Genomic DNA, 18246 nt, shown 5'->3' on the forward strand with positions numbered 1-18246 from the left:
CCCAGGCCCAGAGTTCAAGTCCCATGACCAACAAACAAAAAGAAAAAGAAAAAAAGAAATGCAGTCACGAAGCCAGGTGCCGGTAGCTCATGCCTGCAATCCTAGCTACTCAGGAGGCTGAGATCTGAGGATCACAGTTCAAAGCCAGCCTGGGCAGGAAAGTCTGTGAGACTCTTCTCTCCAATAAACCACCAGAAAACTAGAAATGGTGCTGTGGCTCAAGTGGTAGAGTGCTCACCTTGAGCTGAAGAGCTCAGGGACTGCATCTAGGCCCAGAGTTCAAGACCAATGATGAAAGAAAGAAAGAAAGAAAGAAAGAAAGAAAGAAAGAAAGAAAGAAAGAAAGAAAGAAAGAAAGAAAGAAAGAAAGAAAGAAAGAAGGAAAGAAAGAAAGAAGGAAGGAAGGAAGGAAAGAAAGAAAGAAAGAAAGAAAGAAAGAAAGAAAGAAAGAAAGAAAGAAAGAAAGAAAGAAAGAAAAGAAAGAAAGAAAGAGTCACAGATGACCAGCCCATGTTGTGGAAGGTGGCAGACTAAGGGAAGGATATGACAACAACGCAAGTCTTCACAGAGACAAGTCCTGGCCTTTGGAAGGGGAGACAAGGCTCCAATCAGGATGTGTAGGCTGTGGGGAGACATTCAACATGTGTGCATGCGTGTACGTATGTGTGTGGGTGCATGTGCGTGCGTGCATGCGTGTATGTGTGCATGTGTGTGTGTGAGTGGATGAATGAATGAATGCCCACTGCCTGATGGAGACCTGAATCTTACAGAGGCTGAAAGACAGGAAAGGGACAGAGGTTCCTTTGAGGACAACCCAGAGAGGCAGGGGTTGAGCAGCTGGTGACCTAACAAAGCCTCTGGCCCAGCAGGGATTCCAGAAGCTGAGGCCAGCCTTGCCAGGTCTCCTAGCAACTAGACGCTGGATGTGGGGCCATGGCGCTCCTGACACCTCAGGGTGTAAAGGAAGTCTTCCAGTTTCAGGTGAGGAGAGAAGGGATCTGAAGAGGAGCTTTGCTCTTGTGACTGTGACCGTGGGAGACGCTACAAGGAGTGGGGGTCACGGCGCCTCCTCGGCAGGCATTGGCCTGCCAGCCGTGTCTCTGCAGACACCCCAGGGGCCACATGGACCACGGAGGCTAGAATCCCCGGGCCAGTGGTGCTTTTGGCCTGTGGACAGTCCTAGGAATGGCAAAGCCTGCCCTGGGAGAGGAAGAACTGGGCCGCCAAGGTGGGGTGAGGGGCTCCTCCTTATTAGAGGGCTAGAGGGAAGAGCTGGGACCCAGAGGAGACCAGGGGAGTCTCTGGGGGACAATGACAGGGCTCTGGACCCCCAGGTCTGTCTGGGTGGAGAAAGGCCCCGTGTGTGTTGGGCCTCCATGTTCCCCCATGCCTTTCTTACCCACTTTAGGCAGAATTTTCTTCCCCTACATGATTGGTCATCTCTAAGAGTCCTTATGTGAGGACTGTAGAACACCAAGTCAAGGGGCCCTTGCTTGTCATCCGTCTCTTCCCAGCCTACTTCCACCAAACAACTCAAAGCACCGCCTTACCCAGCCTCTGCTCCATCACCAATCATTGACTCTCTAAGTATGAACTTTATCATCAACTCAATAGAACAGTGAGATAAAGGCCATTTCAAAGAGAAATCCAATTTTTGGTTTAGGGAATAGAAGAGAGATCCTCATTTAGAGCCAAGGCTGTCTGGAGGTATATAAACCTGGGAAATCTCGGAGAAAATCCAATTTTTGGTTTAGAGAAACAAGAAGATATCCTAATTCAGAACTCGTGGAAACTCGGGAAACTCTCAGAGAAAAGAGGAATGCTAGGGGACTCAAGTCCCAGAAAGAGGCCAGGTGGTGTCGAAACCAACGCCTAATTCTTCCAAGATGACCTCCCACTTCTGGTTACTCTTGGGGCTCAGACATGGCCCCCAATAGTGTCTTATTTCCTTTTGTGCCAAGCAGAAACGTGAAGGCCGGGAGCACCTTCGGAAGCTCCTGAACTGGGAGGAGTTTGATGAGCTCAGGGATGCGCGCAGGAGCATTCTGCTGGACACCCTGTACGAGAGCGTCATCTTCGCAGTGGGGAAGGGCTTCCCGTGGGTCGAAGTGGTGCAGGTGGTCAAGTTCACAGAAGAGCTTCTCAGGGAAACCGAAGGTACAGACCCCAAGGGTGGGAGCCTGCAAAGCCAGATCACTCCAGAACCCCCCCCCCCCCAGCATTTTCTCCCTCCCCCCTTGAACCCCTTTGTGGACATGTGCTGAGGTAGCAGTCTGTTCCCAGTATGGGTCTGTGCTCCATGGAGGTCAGTTCTCAGCTGACCAAGGCCAAGAACAGGGTACGTGGTTGGGCAGTCTCTCCTCCAACCTTCCCAGGGCTTTCAGCAGAAAGGGGGTCCTGCAACATCAGAGTCCACGGCCACCCATGAAGGTACAGGACTTCACAGTCATTTGCGCTGATGCTGTCTGGTTCTTCTTGCTCCCATCTTCCTTCCCTCCTACCCTCTCTCTGGATACTGAGCCATCCGGTTCACAAGTTTTCCCTCATCCCTTCATCTGAAATCTTGACTCATGCTGGGCACACACTCTAAGGCCGAGCAAGCTCCTGGATGGGTCTCGCAGGCTGGGAACTTTGCCATCCAGGTTCATCAATTCTAGAAGCATGGGGAATCCTATTCATATAAGATTGTATCATCAGTAAATAGGTGTAATTTGACCTCTTCCTTTCTTTATTGAAGCCCTTTTATTTCCTCCTATTGCTCTATCTAGAAATCCTAGTACTGAGACTGGAAAGATTAGATATGCTTGTCTTGGAATTGGTTTCAGTTTTTCACCATTTAGTGTGATGTTGGCTTTAGGTTTGTCTTAACCAGCTTTTATTATGTTAAAGTACATTTTTTTCTTTTCCTAGCTTTTTCAAAGTTTTTATCTGTCAAAGACTTTTTCTGCATCAATTGAGATGTCCATGTGATTCTTGCCCTTGAATCTGTTTATTTGCTATCTTACCTTTTTAAATTTATGTTTGTTGGAACCAACCTTGCATACCTGGAATAGCACAAATTTAGTCATTTTGGATGATCCTGTGTCTTCAGTTAGCAAGATTGAAGATTTTCACATCTATTTTCATCAAAGAGATTGGTGAATAGTTCTTTTTTTGTCCAGTTTTGGGATGAGGGTAATAATGGCTTCATTAAGTGAGTTCAGTTGTGAACCTTCCCTTTCTGTTAATGGAAACACTTTGAGAAGTATTGATTCTTTTTTAAAAGTCTTATAGAACTAGCTCAGCTGTGAATGTCAGATCCTGAGATTTTCTTTATTGGGACAATCTTGATTACTGTTCAAATCTCATCAACTGTTATGGATGTACATAGATGATTTATATCCTCTTGAATATCTAGATATACATCTATTTCCACTAGATCTTTAATTTATTTGAGTGAAGGTTTGTGAAGTACTCCCGCACAATCTTCTGGATTTTGCTTGTAATTTTGTAGTATCGCTATTTTTATCCATAATTTTATTTATATGGATTATTTCCCTTTTCCTTTATGTCAGATTGACCAAGGTTTTATATGTGTATGTGGTTTTTTGTTTTGTTTTGTTTTTTAACTCAGGGCATGATCACAGTTCCTGAGTTTTTTTGCTCAAGGCTGATGTACTACCACTTGAACTACAGCTCCACTTCAAGCATTTTTTAGCGGGGGGGGGGGGGGGGCGGGGGGGGAGTGTGATTAATTGGAGATGAGAGTCTTATGGACTTTCCTGCCCATGCTGGCTTTGAACCACTATCCTCAAATCTTAACCACCTAAGTAGCTAGGATTACAGGTATGAGCCATCAGCACCTGGCAGTGTTTATGTTTTTAAAGAACCAACTTTTTTTTAATTGATTCCTTAGTTTAGTTTCTATTTTATTGACTTTTGCTCTAATATTTATTTCTTTCCATTTATTATTTCTTAGATTTGAGTTTAGCTAGTTCTTGTTTTTCTAAGAGCTTGAGGTGCATCTTCAATTATTGCAACCTCTGCCTTATTGAGGTAGGTGTTCATAGTTATAAACTTTTCTTTTAAAACTATTCTTGTTGTGTGTCTCATTCTGATTGTGCTTTCTTTCTTCTTTCACTTTCTTTCTTTCTTTCTTTCTCTCTTTCTCTCTTTCTTTCTTTCTCTCTTTCTCTCTTTCTTTCTTTCTTTTTTTCTCTTTCTCTCTTTCTTTCTTTCTTTCTTGTCCATCGTGGGGCTTGAACTCTGGGCTTAGGTGCTGTCCTTGTGCTCTTCAGCTCAAGGCAAGCGCTCTACTGCTTGAGCCACAGCACCACTTCCAGTTTTCTAGTGGTTTTATTAGATATAAGAGTCTCACAGACTGGCTTTGAACCGAGATTCTCAGATCTCAGCCTCCTGAGTAGCTAGGATTACAGGCATGAGCTACCAGTGCCCGGATGTTTTCATTTTTTAACTATACTCTAGAAACTTCTAAACTTACTCCTTTATCTCTTCAATGGTCCACTAACTATTCAATAGTATGCTGTTGAGACTTCATGAGTGTGAATGTTTTTGTGATTTCATTATTGTTGCTGTTTTGTTGATGCTGGCCTCTAGTTTAACTCAATTATGGTCTGACACAATATGCTTTTTTTATATTTGTTGATACTTTCTATATGTCCTAGAATATGATCTGTTTTTCATAATGTTCCATGAAATGCTGAGAAGAATGTGTATTTTGTGATTGCTAGGTGAAATACTCTGTTAAGTCCATGGTGTTATTTTATCCTAGGATTTCTTTATTGAATTTTTTGCCTAAATGACCTATTGGTAAAAGTTGGGCTTTGAAGTCTCCAGCTAGCATTTTGTTGGGGGCAGGGGGGTCTGTGTGTGTTTAAGTACAATAGTATTTAACAAAGCTGAGTGCACTGACATTTGATTCATGTGTTGAGTTATTATGACATCTTGCTGGAGAGTTAGTATGAATGGACCTCCTTTGCTTCTGACTAATTTTGATATGTTGGATGTAAGTACTGCTACTTCAACCTATTTCTGGGGTTTGTTCACTTGCAAGATTTCTTTTCCAACCTTTTTTTCCTAAAGCAGATTAGATTTTGTTTTTTTGTCAGATTAGATGAGTGTTTTCTTTGTTGATAACAGATGGCTGTCTTGTTTTTCATCTAACCATTCTATGTCTTTTGATTAGACAACTGAGTCCATTTTGATATTGAGTGTTCAAATGATATTTTTCCAGTTCTACTGTTATATTCTTTTCTGTTCTTTTATGCTTATGTACTTACCTGGTGGAATTTGTTTTCTCTACTCCTTTCATGTTTGTGTTAATGTTCTGTGTATGTGTGATGTTTTTGAGCATCTCTTCCACAGGACTAACTTAGTGGGGATAAATTGTTTAGTTTGGAATGCTTTTATTTGCCCTTCTCTTATGAATGATAGCTTCACTAAGTAGAGTATTCTGGGTTGGTGTTGGTTAATTTCAGAGCTAGAAACACAGAATTTGAAGTTTCTCATAGGTTTTTCTGTCTTAATTCTTAACACTTTCAGGATTCTTCCCTTGGTCTTTGTGCTTCACTGTGTTTTAACTATAAAGTGTTGTGGAGAAATTCTTTTCTGACCCTGGTCTCTTTGGTGTTCTAAAAGTCCCTTGTACATGGATGAGCCTCCCTTTTTCAAGACTTATAACATATTCTGCCATTTGTTTAATATAATTCCTATGTCTTTAGCTGTCATTTCCTCACCTTCATCTATGTCCATCCTATTTAAGTTTGGTCTTTTAATTGAGTCCTGAGGTTCTGAATATTTCTTTGATTTTTTTCTCTACTTTTTTGACTGTACTCTTAATCTGCAAGCCCTGTAAATATTTTTCCCTATTATCTACTGTTTTGGAAAGATGTTCCACTTTATTTTTCATCTCAAAGACTTCAGTTTATTTGATAGGCTTTCTGTTTAGGAAAGTTCAGTGCAAAGAAAGCGGGTGGAGAGGAGGGGGGAAGGGAGGAAAAAGTTCAGAAGTTCAGTGCCTTCCCCCCACTCTGAAAGGGGAAGTTTGCCCAGGATGCTCTGTGAAGCACCCACCCCACTCAGACTTAGGTATGCTGTCATTTTCTAGTCCATGTAGCTGGTTCATCTCACAGAGCTATGCATTCCTTTTGCATTGAGCTTGCAAAGGGCTCGGGTGCTGCCTGCAGTTCCCATTTTGCCCTGGGTCTCAGGACACAGATGCAACCAGGCTTGTTGTTCTGTATATTCTTTAACTGTTTTGCTGGTACTTCTGTGCATGACTCTCATCAGGAGAAAAGTTGAAAAGAGTTAAAGGGGGAAAAAAGGATTCTGGAGGGACCTTCCCTCCTACCAGAGGACTTTGTCCTTTTCTAGCTCAGTGTAACTAATGTTTTCCCCTTTCTTCATGCTTAAGATTCAGTCATCTTGACTTCAACTAGTCTCAGTCTGCATACACTTTGTCTGGCCTCCTCACCTAAGCTGGACTTTCCATTCTTAAGCCTTGAGCCTCCAGTTGTCCTCAGATACGGAGGACAGGTGGCCATCCACAACCTTCCATTTTGAGAACCACCTACTCCGCTATGCAGACTAAATTCCTCCCATGGTCCCCACCTGGGCAGCGAGGGAGGCTCAACCACAAAGAAACTTGAACTTTGTTAGGCTCTGCACCTGTTCATTTTTTCCCTCAGTGCCAGATGATGGCATGATGCATAGTAGATAAGGAGGGAAGGAAAGAAGAAAGGAAGACAAGAAGTAGGGAAGGAAGGAAGAAGGAAAGAAGGGAGGAAGGGAGGGAGGGAGGGAGGAAGGGAGGGAGGAAGGGAGGGAGGGAGGGAGGGAAGAATAAAGGAAGATGAGAAGGAGGGAAGGAAGATAGAAAGGGAGGGAGAGGATGGAGGGAAGGAGGGAGGGAGGGAGGGAGGAAAAAAGAGAGGGAGAGAGGGAGGAAGCCGGAAGGAAGGAAAGAAAAAGGAAGGAGGGAGGGAGGGAAGAAAGGAAGTGAGGAAGGAAGGAAGGAGGGATGGAAGGAAGGAGGGAAGGAAGGAAGGAGGGAGGGAAGAAAGAAAAGAAAGGAAAGAAAAGAAAGAAAGAAAGAAAGAAAGAGGAAGAGAGGTGTTCCAGTGCCCCTTGGGCAGTGCTCAGGATGTCAGGAGTCTGCACTGTCCTGGTTGCTCTGTGGTGTTTGTGCACTGACTGGGTCAGAGGTAGCAGAGAGGCTGTTGAGACGGCAGACTCCCACAGCCTCCTGTGTTATTGCTAACCTGAAGATGCTGGTATACCTCTCAGCCTTCGCTTCCAGTCTGGAAAATAATGCAGTAACAGCTCCAATTTAAGAGACTTGACAGGACTCTGTGAGAGAGCACTTATAACATGCACAGTAGGTGAATGATGCCTAGCAAGTGTTGGTCAGTATTAACTGCCCTGTGTCTACCACCATGGAAGTGACACGGGCCAGACCACAGATGCTCACAGTCCAAGGTAAGGAGCTAGATGTGACTATCGCTTGTCTTCTCTTCATACACAAGTGGGTGCCAATCATGAATCAAAAGAAGGGAGACCAAACAGCCTCTGGGAATCCTGTAATCCAACTACCTGGTGGCATGACCCTGGTACTATGATGGGTGCACATGTGCAGATGCATCCCTGCCCACAACAACTACATGAGCAGTGGAAGGCATTCACTGCACACCTTAGGGCACCCGGGCAGAAAAGGGTAGCACACTTGAGAGAAGCCATAGGCCAAGTCCCAGCCCTCCCCATCTGCATCCGGCCCCGCCCTCCTGAGCATGTACCTGTCACAAGTGTGGGGAGCACAGGTCTGATCCATGAGCGTTTCTGCTGGCTGCAGCTCTTCTTGGCAGGTGCTTCTCCAAGAATACCTGGCTGTGGCTAATCTGGGCTAAGGATGGTTGAGTTCTGTTTGCGCACCGGATAGCGATGCTGGCAGGCAGCACTTAAGGAGGGTCATGTTTGCACAATAGTGATTCAGAGCTCAGCCCGGACCGCTGCCAGCCCAGCTTATCTCCTTACCCGATCCTGCCCGGCACAGGGAGGGAAAGTGGGGCCCTTTATTCAAAAGCATAAGTCGATTCCATCCTGGCAAAGGGATCGCAGAATCTTCTGACATCACTTCTGGGCCAAAAGAAAAAAAGTTCTCTTCTTGGCACCTACTCAGCCAGCCTCAAGGAAGTTCTGGGCAGAGCGTACCAGCTGTCCCTTTGGGGCCAGGGCTCCTGGTGGGAAGAAACCACAGTAAGGGCCAAACTTTTCATCCCTTACCTGGGCAGGGGAGGGGAGGGGGGAATCCAGGAGTCCCTGCAAGGGGAGAGGGGGAGGGGGTAGACAGCCTCTCCCTGTCTTCTGTCTGCTCATCAGTGGGATCTTCCCCCACACAACCACCTCCACTGCCGTGCCGCTTCGTCCTCTCCCCATTGGCACAAGTGGGCACTGACCCCTTGGTCCATCCGGTGCTGTGGGTTAGGAAACCGCCCTACCCTGCTGCCTGGCCACCAAACCCTGGTGCTAGCAGGAAGACAGCCTTAAGGACGGGTTGGTGGAGGCTGGCCAGTTTGTCATGGCCCTGGTGTTTGTAGTTGTACCTACAGCCACTCCTAGTTCTCCAGGAAATGTCACTCAGGCCACCACAGGATGGGAAGGCAACCACCTGCCTACCCCTATAGCTCTGGCCTGGCACTGTGATTCACCAGTCCTTGCACAGCTCTGCCTTCCAGAATGTTCCTGGCCTGGGGTCTATCAGCCACAACACAGCAGCGAGCCCCCAGCACCCCAGGACCAGCCCAGAAAAACAAAAGACAAAACAAACAAAAAGCACACCCCGCAGCATGGGGTGGGACCTCCTCCCAGGCCGGGAGGGAGTCTTTGGGTACAACTTGGCTGAAGTTCACCTGTGAGAGCCCTGTGAGAACAGCTCTGGGCCCCAGCGCATGGCGATCAGCTCTCAGATTCTTCCTTGGTGTCACTAAATGCCACAGGCCTGGAGCATTAACTAGACACGGGGTCCTCAAGGTTCTGGAGGCAGGGCGTCTGCGACAGGTGTCAAGGCGCCGGCTCCCGAGGCCTCTCTCCTTAGCTTGAAGATCGTGTCTCCTCCCTCTTTACCCACCTGTTCGCCCCCACATCTCACACAGGAGGATTTCATTTAGTCCGTTACCTCTAAGGCCCCATCTTCAAATGTAGTCACGTGTTGAGGTGCTGGTGATTAGGACTTCAACCTGAGGATTCGGGGGTAGGAAGGGCACATTCAGCACCTCCCCCCTCCCCGCCTCCTCCCGGCAGTGAAGTCACAGCTACCCAGGCAAGGCTATGTGACTAAGTCATCAGACATCCACAGCAGGCCACGGAAGCATCTGTAATGGTCCTTCTAGCCTGGTGTCAGGCTGTACTGAAAGGCGTGGCACTGAGGCCTAGAGAGGTTAGTGCCCCCCCCTGCCCCCAAGGCCACGCCTGCTGCAAGCAGTGTGTGGATTTGAACCCAGGTCTGTCTGCAGAGCACATACACACCAGCCTACCTTTTGACCCTGCACTGGTGGACTGGGGGGATATGCGGATCTGAGAGGCAGGAGCCCCTGTGGAGAAGAGAGCACTGGGAGGGCCAGGCGTGAGGCTAGGCCCCAGTGGAGAGGCCAGAGTGATGTGTGCCCATCAGCTGACGCGTCTGGCCTGGACATACCACCTGGCTGTGGGCAGATATTCGGGTTCCCTGTGGGCCATTGTGGGTCCCTGCTCATGTCCTACCTCAGCCAGCTGGACGTGTGGGTCATCCAGAGAGGAGGAAGTATGTGCAGTAGCTGACCCCTGGCGCGTGCTCTCATGTCTGGGGTGACAATGAGCGTGGCAGGTTGTGGAATCCTAGAGTGAAGGACCGGAGCGGGAGTCTGGTCTGCAGCCCACGCAGAACACAATTCTGCTCTCCCGGACATTGGGACACGAGCGGCCTCTGGTGAACATCTTGTCCCGTGTCAGATGGCCCACTCCAGGAGCCCATGGCTCTTGGTTCTGGGATGTTCTTCCTGTCAAGCATTCTGTCTGCGGTCCCAGCGTGGCCGGGTGCAGCTTCAGCTATGCTCAGTGTGTCGCAGGCTGTCCTAAGATCCTCAGGAGTGAGGTCACTGGTCCTTCCCAAGGTGGAAGAGGGCCTGATAGGCCAAAGCAGACAGGTCCCGGACCCCTCTCCCCGCTCCACAGGTGGCTGTGCCACTGCCCTCCCCCCGCCCCCCGAGGGGGTGCTCATGAGGGACAGGCAAGGCTGTGCCGGGGACTGCGGCAGCAAAGGTGGAGCTGCTCAGGGCAATTATCCCAAACTCCCACCCATCCCCAGGCCAGGGGCAGTGCAGCCCACGCATCAGTGCCTTGCTTTCTGAACAGGAAGCGACCATATGCCTACAGCTCAGCCCAGGTGTGCGTGAGGCAGAACTGTGGGAACTCAAACTGAGGACAGTGAGATCACAGCCCCGGCTCTGGGAGGGAGAGAGGGCGCTCGTTCAGCAGCACTTGCTGAAGAGCAGGAAGGGCCCGGGGCAGCGCCGAGAGGCAGGATGGAGCTGGACAGGGTGGCAGGCTGCCTGCAGTGCCTCAAAGCTCCAAACCCTCCAGAACCAGACACTCAGATTTGGGGAAACTTAGCCACAAGGCACCCTGGTCAGGTTCTTTCTCCTCAAAGCCATGACAGGGGCGATTAGAGCATCTGTGGAGGAAACTGGTGCTTCTGGGGTCTTCCACCAGTGCCTATCTGGGAGGAGCAGACCCTCTTCCCATTTCTAACACACACACACACACACACACACACACACACACACACACACACACACACACACACACACACACACACACACACACACACACACACACACACACACACACACACACACACACACACACACACACACACACACACACACACACACCCTGATCTCACCTCCCCGCTTCCCCTGGGTTGGCAAAAGTCTTGCGCGCTCTGTGGTGCAGCCCTCTGCCTTCTGCCTGCTGGAGCCTCTGGCACCGTCATCTGAAGAGCCACCCCCGCGCTTCCCTCCTCCACTCCCAGCGGAGCCCTGTCCTCTGCAGGTGCTGGCCTCCAGGGACTTGGGGACCATCTTCAGGAAGTTCCCAACAGCCAAGGCAAATGAAGGCCACTCCCTGTTGTTGCAGAGCGATGTGCAGGCACAGATCTGCGGCCCTGGCAGTGGCTGCTCCTGGAACTTAATCCCTGCTCGCTGAGTCACTGGGATGCAGGGAGCACACTCCGGGCCAAGACAGTGTCTCAGGAGCCAGGTGTTGGCTGAGCTCTGCTGAACTCAGACTGGTCAAAGCAGTCTCCAAGGGTGGAAGTTCAAGTTCAGCCAGGGCTGCTTCCTGTTGAGCCAGCACAAACCCACCATGCACTGAAAGCACTTGACATGTTTCTAGAATAGTCCAGATGACTGCCTCCAAGACTTCTTGATTCAAGTCTGGGCTCTGCGCAGGCTGGCCTGGGTGAAAGAGACAAGATGTGCCCATTGGTATGGAGGAGCCGACGTTAACCCCATACCCTGCCAGGAGAAGGGAGAAGCAAGGTGCTTTCTTGCAAGTCTGACTTCTAGGAGCCCAGTGAAGGTCTGATGAGTCACCTCATGAAGTTCACCCACAGTTACCTCACAGGGGCTTTAATGGTCAGAGACCAGGACCCTGTGGCTGCCGACAGCGCCGCCCTGACAGACGGTCCCTGCTCTCCTCTGAGCAACCTCCAAGCCACCTGTCCATGTGCTTCTCACCTTGCCACCAAGGGCTCCGAAGTCCCACCAAGGTTCTCAATTTGGAGAAATCTGATGATCTCACACGCACATTTTACCCAGGAAGAAAGCAATCTGCACGCAAAATTGTGACCATTCTGGGGTTCCCAGGCAGTTCTGAAGCCTATCCTTGGATGTCCTGGGGTCCCCAGGTGAAGTCCAAAGCTTTCACGTGGCCAACAGACCCTCCCTGAGCTCAAACTGCAGAACCCGAGCCTATTCATCTACAGCTCAGTCTCCCTGCACCTACTTGGCCTCCCAGAAACTCACTGAGCATGCGCTTCCCTAGCCATGCCCACTCCCTGTCCCTGTTGCCCCTCTCTGCCTGTGGTATCTTCCGCCACCCTTGGAAGTCTTCCACCTTGGCCCCAGTGTCAATTTTAGGACCACTTCCCTCCTGCCCAGCCTTCCAAACCCAGCTCCCCACCCAGCAGCACCTACCCACCTCTTGGGCTTGTTTTTTTTAACCCCTCTACACTTCTGTGCTTTTCTCACCCTGTGCCTCGACACAGATCTCATCTATTAAAGACATCTTTGCTCTTGGTTAGTGAGTTTGTGCCATGAATGTCCTAAAATTAGCCCAGACTACCTACTGGCATTTTGAACCAGCCCCCTCCAAAGCCTAAAAGAACAAAATGCCAACCAGCCTGAGGCTTACCCCAATGCAGGAAGGGCCCCAGAAGCTGGTAGGGGTCTGGGGACCCACGTCTTCTGGCTCTGACCCAAAACACAAGGTGGCAATTTCCAGAGCACCCCCACACACACCTGGGAAGCAGCATTTGCCTTTCAAATCGATGGGATATCTGCTACTTACAAAGCTCTGGGTGACTCTGGGTAAGAGCCACAGTCTAGGGGCTCCCATGGGCCACAAGCTGTCCCCTACCACCATGGGCATGGGCCGCCACTTAAAACCCAGTGAGAGATTCGGTGCCGAGGAACAGGGCTTTGTTGAGCAGGGCTGGTCTTCAGAGGTCCACAAACCCTCTTCTAAGTCGAGGCTGGGGCCCTTCCATCCTTGGGGACCAGAAGGTCTCTATTCCCACGCACAGCGGACATGGAGCTGCGGTGAGGGCACTTTCCACAGCCAGTGGGGTAAGCTGTCACCCCTCCTGCGGTGGCCAGCGGGGCTTGGGGTGCTGGCATGGGGGGGTGGCAGAGTCCACGGCAGATCTGGGGACAGTGTGCACGTGGGTGGTCAGTGGGCTTGGGGTGCTGGCATGGGGGGGTGGCAGAGTCCACGGCAGATCTGGGGACAGTGTGCACGTGGGTGGCCAGCGGGGCTTGGGGTGCTGGCATGGGGGGGTGGCAGAGTCCACGGCAGATCTGGGGACAGTGTGCACGTGGGTGGCCAGCGGGGCTTGGGGTGCTGGCATGGGGGGGGAGTGGCAGAGTCCACGGCGGATCTGGGGACAGTGTGCACGTGGGTGGCCAGCGGGGCTTGGGGTGCTGGCATGGGGGGTGGCAGAGTCCATGGCGGATCTGGGGACAGTGTGCACGTGGGTGGCCAGCGGGGCTTGGGGTGCTGGCATGGGGGGGTGGCAGAGTCCACGGCGGATCTGGGGACAGTGTGCACGTGGGTGGCCAGCGGGGCTTGGGGTGCTGGCATGGGGGGGTGGCAGAGTCCACGGCGGATCTGGGGACAGTGTGCACGTGGGTGGCCAGCGGGGCTTGGGATGCTGGCATGGGGGGGTGGCAGAGTCCATGCTGGATCTGGGGACAGTGTGTACATGGGTGGCCAGTGGGGCTTGGGATGCTGGCATGGGGGGGGAGTGGCAGAGTCCACGGCGGATCTGGGGACAGTGTGCATGTGGGTGGCCAGTGGACTTGGGGTGCTGGCATGGGGGGGGTGGCAGAGTCCACAGTGGATCTGGGGACAGTGTACGCGTGGGTGGTCAGTGGGCTTGGGGTGCTGGCATGGGGGGAGGGGAGTGGCAGAGTCCGGGGCAGATCTGGGGACTGTGTGCGCGTGGGTGACCAGCGGGGCTTGGGGTGCTGGCATGGGGGGGTAGCAGAGTCCACAGTGTGCACGTGGGTGGCCAGTGAGGCTTAGGGTGCTGGCATGGGGGGGGGAGTGGCAGAGTCCAAGGCCGATCTGGGGACAGCGGGGCTTGGGGTGCTGGCATGGGGGGTGGCAGAGTCCATGGTGGATCTGGGGACAGCGGGGCTTGGGGTGCTGGCATGGGGGGTGGCAGAGTCCACGGCTGATCTGGGGACAGTGGGGCTTGGGGTGCTGGCATGGGGGGTGGCAGAGTCCATGCTGGATCTGGGGACAGTGTGCGCGTGGGTGGCCAGTGAACTTGGGGTGCTGGCATGGGGGGAGGGGAGTGGCAGAGTCTGGGGCGGATCTGGGGACAGTGTGCCCGTGGGTGACCAGCAGGGCTTGGAATGCTGGCATGGGGGGTGGCAGAGTCCACAGTGTGCACGTGGGTGGCCAGTGAGGCTTAGAGTGCTGGCATGGGGGGGGAGTGGCAGAGTCCAAGGCCGATCTGGGGACAGTGGGGCTTGGGGTGCTGGCATGGGGAGGGGAGTGGCAGAGTCCAAGGCCGATCTGGGGACAGCGGGGCTTGGGGTGCTGGCATGGGGGGTGGCAGAGTCCACGGCGGATCTGTGTGCGTGTGGGTCACCCTCTGTCCGGGCTCCTCGCCCTGCTCGTCTCGGTGCCCAGGACGGGCAGTGGTCAGGACCCTTCGGGAGGAGAGGGGGCAGAGGAGGGGGGAGCTGCGACCCTTCCCCCGGGGCCAGCACTGTCTGCCCGATGGCACCACGAGTCACCAGGATCCCCAGAGGTGCGTGGCCCGGTGTCCTCCCTGCAGACGCGCGGCTGACGAAGGCCTGGGTTCCCCGCGAGCGGGGCTCGGGCCGCACGGCCTGGGCCTCCACCCACCCCGCACCGCCTCCCTGTGCCCGCAGGCCGCTCCATCTCCGAGGCGGTGGCCGTGCTGGGAAGCAAGCTGCGGGACTACCAGGCGCAGTTCAACGCCACGCACCTGCTGGCCCTCTGCGACTACTTCCACAACACCTTCATCCGCCACTTCCGGCTCTACCAGTACGTGCTGGGCCAGGACCAGGAGGTCAACCTGACGGTCGCCCGCCTGGAGATGTGCGCGCCGCCGCAGCCGCTCCCGCTGACCCAGGGCACCGACCGCGACCAGTGGAGGCACGAGCAGCAGGTGGCCCGGCTGGACGCCGAGGAGGTGCACAAGCGCGCCGACGTGCTGCTGCTGAAGGAAGCCCTGAGCCTGGAGCAGACGCAGATGCTGCAGAAGACCTTCGAGTGCCGGGATGAGCAGGAGCAGCCTCCCCGGACCCTGCGGCGGGAGGTGAGGCCGGGCCCTTGCCACGCCCCTCCCTCCCTCACCCCGCCCCTCACCTCCTTGCCCCGCCCACTCCACTCCCTCACTCTGCCCCTTGCTCCGCCTCCTCCACTCCCTTGCCCCGCCCCTTCCTCACCCCGCCCACTCCACTCATCGCTCCGCCCCCTCCCTCCCTCACCCCGCCCCTCACCTCCTTGCCCCGCCCACTCCACTCCCTCACTCTGCCCCTTGCTCCGCCTCCTCCACTCCCTTGCCCCGCCCCTTCCTCACCCCGCCCACTCCACTCCGTCGCTCCGCCCCCTCACTCCCTCACCCCGCCCACTCCACTCCATCGCCCCGCCCACTCCACACTGCGGCCACACCCCCCACCCCAGACCACCCAGACCGGCCCTGCAGGGCTCCCCGAAGGGCCTTAGGCATCTAGGTACTTAAGATGTCCAAGGCCACCAAACCTCTGTGTGGGAGAACTGAGGTGGTTCGAGGCCTGGCTGACCCAAAAGTCTGAATCCTCCTGCGGTGTCATGGATGCCTCTGAGAGATGCGGGAAGGGGCCGGGCTGTGCGCGTCTCCAGCGCCCCGCAGGCTGCCCTCTGTGGAGACTGGGGCCGTGGAGGGAAGGGGGTGTGGAGACCACCCTGGGAAGAGCCCCTGGGCAGCTGGACCGGGAGATCCCAAGAAACAGGACTGCTCTACACAGGCACTGGCATCTCTGTAGGCACACATCCCGTGTGTGCACGTGTGCATGTGCGTGTGTGTGTGTGTGTGTGTGTGTGTGTGTACAGGTGTTCACAAAGCTGTTTCAGGCCTTAGGGATGGAGTCATACAGTCTGCAATCCAAAGGGGCTGTTTGTTTGGGGTTTCAGAATTGTCAACTGAAGAGGAAAGATTCCTTCAAAGTTAAAGTCTGAGGAACTGGGTGTGGTGGCACACACCTGTAATCCCAGTAGGCTAAAAGAAGCACAAGTTTGAGGACTATACAGCTGTGACTCTTTCTCATAGAACTGTAGCTGTTCATCTCTATCTAGACATCTATATGTGTAGATATAGATTTAGATGTAGGTATCTCTAAGGCTGAGTCCACAAATAAACAGCACATGGAAAGGATTACATACATGAAGATTTCCCACAGAGGCCAAACAAATCCTCCTTACCCGGCCTTCCTCCAGCCAGGGGGCTCAGGCGAGACTGGGAGGACAATTACATGGACAGGCGTGGCCCTTGATGCTGTGGGACCATGAGTGTGAGGGGTGGCAGCCAGTGGCTGAGTTTCCATTCTTTCTCTATTTCCCATTCCCTCCAGTGAAGCCTGTCACCAGGGCTTGGAGATGTAAGAATGGGTAGGGGATCCACAACACAGAAGTAGAGGGGAATGCAACTGGGGCCAGAACCATATCAGGGACAGGTAATGTGCTCAAGGTGGACCTAAGGTGGGGGAAGGAACCCCAAAATGAGAGCTATAGTACCAGAGAGAGAGAGAGAGAGAGAGAGAGAGAGAGAGAGAGAGTGCCACCATGGCCAGTCCCAACCTATCCTACCTGCCCCCTCTCTGTGTGTCTCTGTCTCTGTCTGTCTCTGTGTCTCTCTATCTCTCTCCCCCGCTCACTGCACATTTCTATTCAAGCTTGAAATCAATGCTTACATTTCACTTTTATTGCTCACAGTGGGCGCTCACTGCCTGAGTGCCAGTTTTTTGTTTTTGTTTTTGTTTTTGTTTTTCTGATTAACTTGAGATTTGTCTTTCTGATTTTCCACTCCAACTGGCTTCAAGATCTCAGCCTCCTGAGCAGCTAGCACTACAGGCCTGATAGCTCCCTCTGGCTGAACGTGTGAAGCCAGGGGTCAAGGTGGCTGGGGGCTGAGGCCTTCCAGTGGGATCCGCACAGCAGAGGGTGGAGAAGGACACACCCAGCCAGGGGGAGGGGGGACGAGGTGACCGGAGCCACTCACCAGCCCACCCCATGTCCCCACAGGTGCTGGAGCATCTGGTCAGCGAAGCCATCCACATCCAGATTGCCTGCCTGCGGGAGCTGCTGCAGTACGAGATCCAGGTGGCTTTTGACATTCTGGACCTGAGGCTACAGAAGAAGACCTTGAACCTCAATGCTCCACTGCCCCTCCTTCCCAGCATCACGGGCCCCGTGCCCCGAGAGGTGTCCCCCAAGACCAGCAAAGCCAACAAAGGAAAGAAAGCCAAAGTCAAGAAGTAGAAGACCTGAGCCGGTGGCGTGGCTCATGTGGCAGTGGGCAAGCGTAAGGCCCTGAGTCCCCAAATTCAAACCCCAGCACTGCCAGAAAAAGAAAATAGAATACAGCTGGCGACCACTACCAGAAAGTCACATGCATGGTGTGGTTGGCACCCCATAGATGAGATGAGTCTATCTATTAAAAGGATCAAAGCGATGTGCATGCATGCCCAGTCTGTCTTGGAAACTCCAACCCAGAGATACTTTCACAAGCGATGCAAGAGCCTATGCCTGCCAAGTCCAGGGCATGTTTTGTGTGACCCCCTTGTGGTGGGGACCGGGTGTTACTCAGTGGCTGAGCCTGAGGTGCGGAGAAGACAGTCCCAGGAGTAGAACCGGCCCTGGGGTTTGTTGAGGTAGCACAGGATGCAGTCAGCAGATCCTACAGACCATCCCAGGACAGAGGTCAGACAGGGTCTGCTGTTCCCAGATACCAGGGGTTTCGATGGCCAAGCTGGCCAAGCGGGAGCCAAAGGATCAGGACCAGGACCTAGTCCTCAGGACCCTCCCACACCCTGCACCTCTGTGGGCGCCTCTGCCCCAGCTCCATAGCCACGGCGACGTGGCTGACAAGGGACGGCGGCTCCCAAATCAGGGCAGTTGGGACGCACGCTCCCTCTTCCCAAGCCCATGGGAGAGAGTCTGGCCTCCCTCGGCCTCCTTCCTGGGCGAAGACAGTGGGCATTCCAGCTGAACAGCTGCCCCGCGGAGCCCACAAGCCTCTGGCCTGGCTTCCTTCCCCAGCTGGGAGAAGTTCACTCTTCCCTCCCCACTCCCACCCCATCCAAAGTCTTGTGCCTACCTTGGGACCCCAGAACTGTGAGGGACAGGGAGGGCTCCCACCATGGGAGACCCCAGTGGTTCCCACAGGTAAGGATGGAGCCCCGGCCTGGCCAGTTCATC

The 18246-nt window shown here is 53.1% G+C and overlaps 1 protein-coding gene across 1 annotated transcript; it reads left to right on the top strand.

Moving 5' to 3' along the window:
* The first annotated feature begins 910 nt into the window (after positions 1-910).
* CUNH8orf74 (chromosome unknown C8orf74 homolog) lies at positions 911-17500 on the top strand. Its single transcript, XM_070016021.1, has 4 exons — positions 911-981; positions 1965-2157; positions 14697-15106; positions 17071-17500. Exons 1-4 carry the CDS (start codon positions 934-936, stop codon positions 17305-17307), a joined length of 888 nt encoding a protein of 295 aa, XP_069872122.1. The 5' UTR covers positions 911-933; the 3' UTR covers positions 17308-17500.
* Positions 17501-18246: the final 746 nt, after the last annotated feature.

The sequence above is a fragment of the Dipodomys merriami genome, unplaced genomic scaffold, assembly GCF_024711535.1.
Source record: "Dipodomys merriami isolate MVZ:Mamm:240054 unplaced genomic scaffold, mDipMer1.0.p SCAF_12, whole genome shotgun sequence".
NCBI classification, from domain to species: Eukaryota; Metazoa; Chordata; class Mammalia; order Rodentia; family Heteromyidae; genus Dipodomys; species Dipodomys merriami.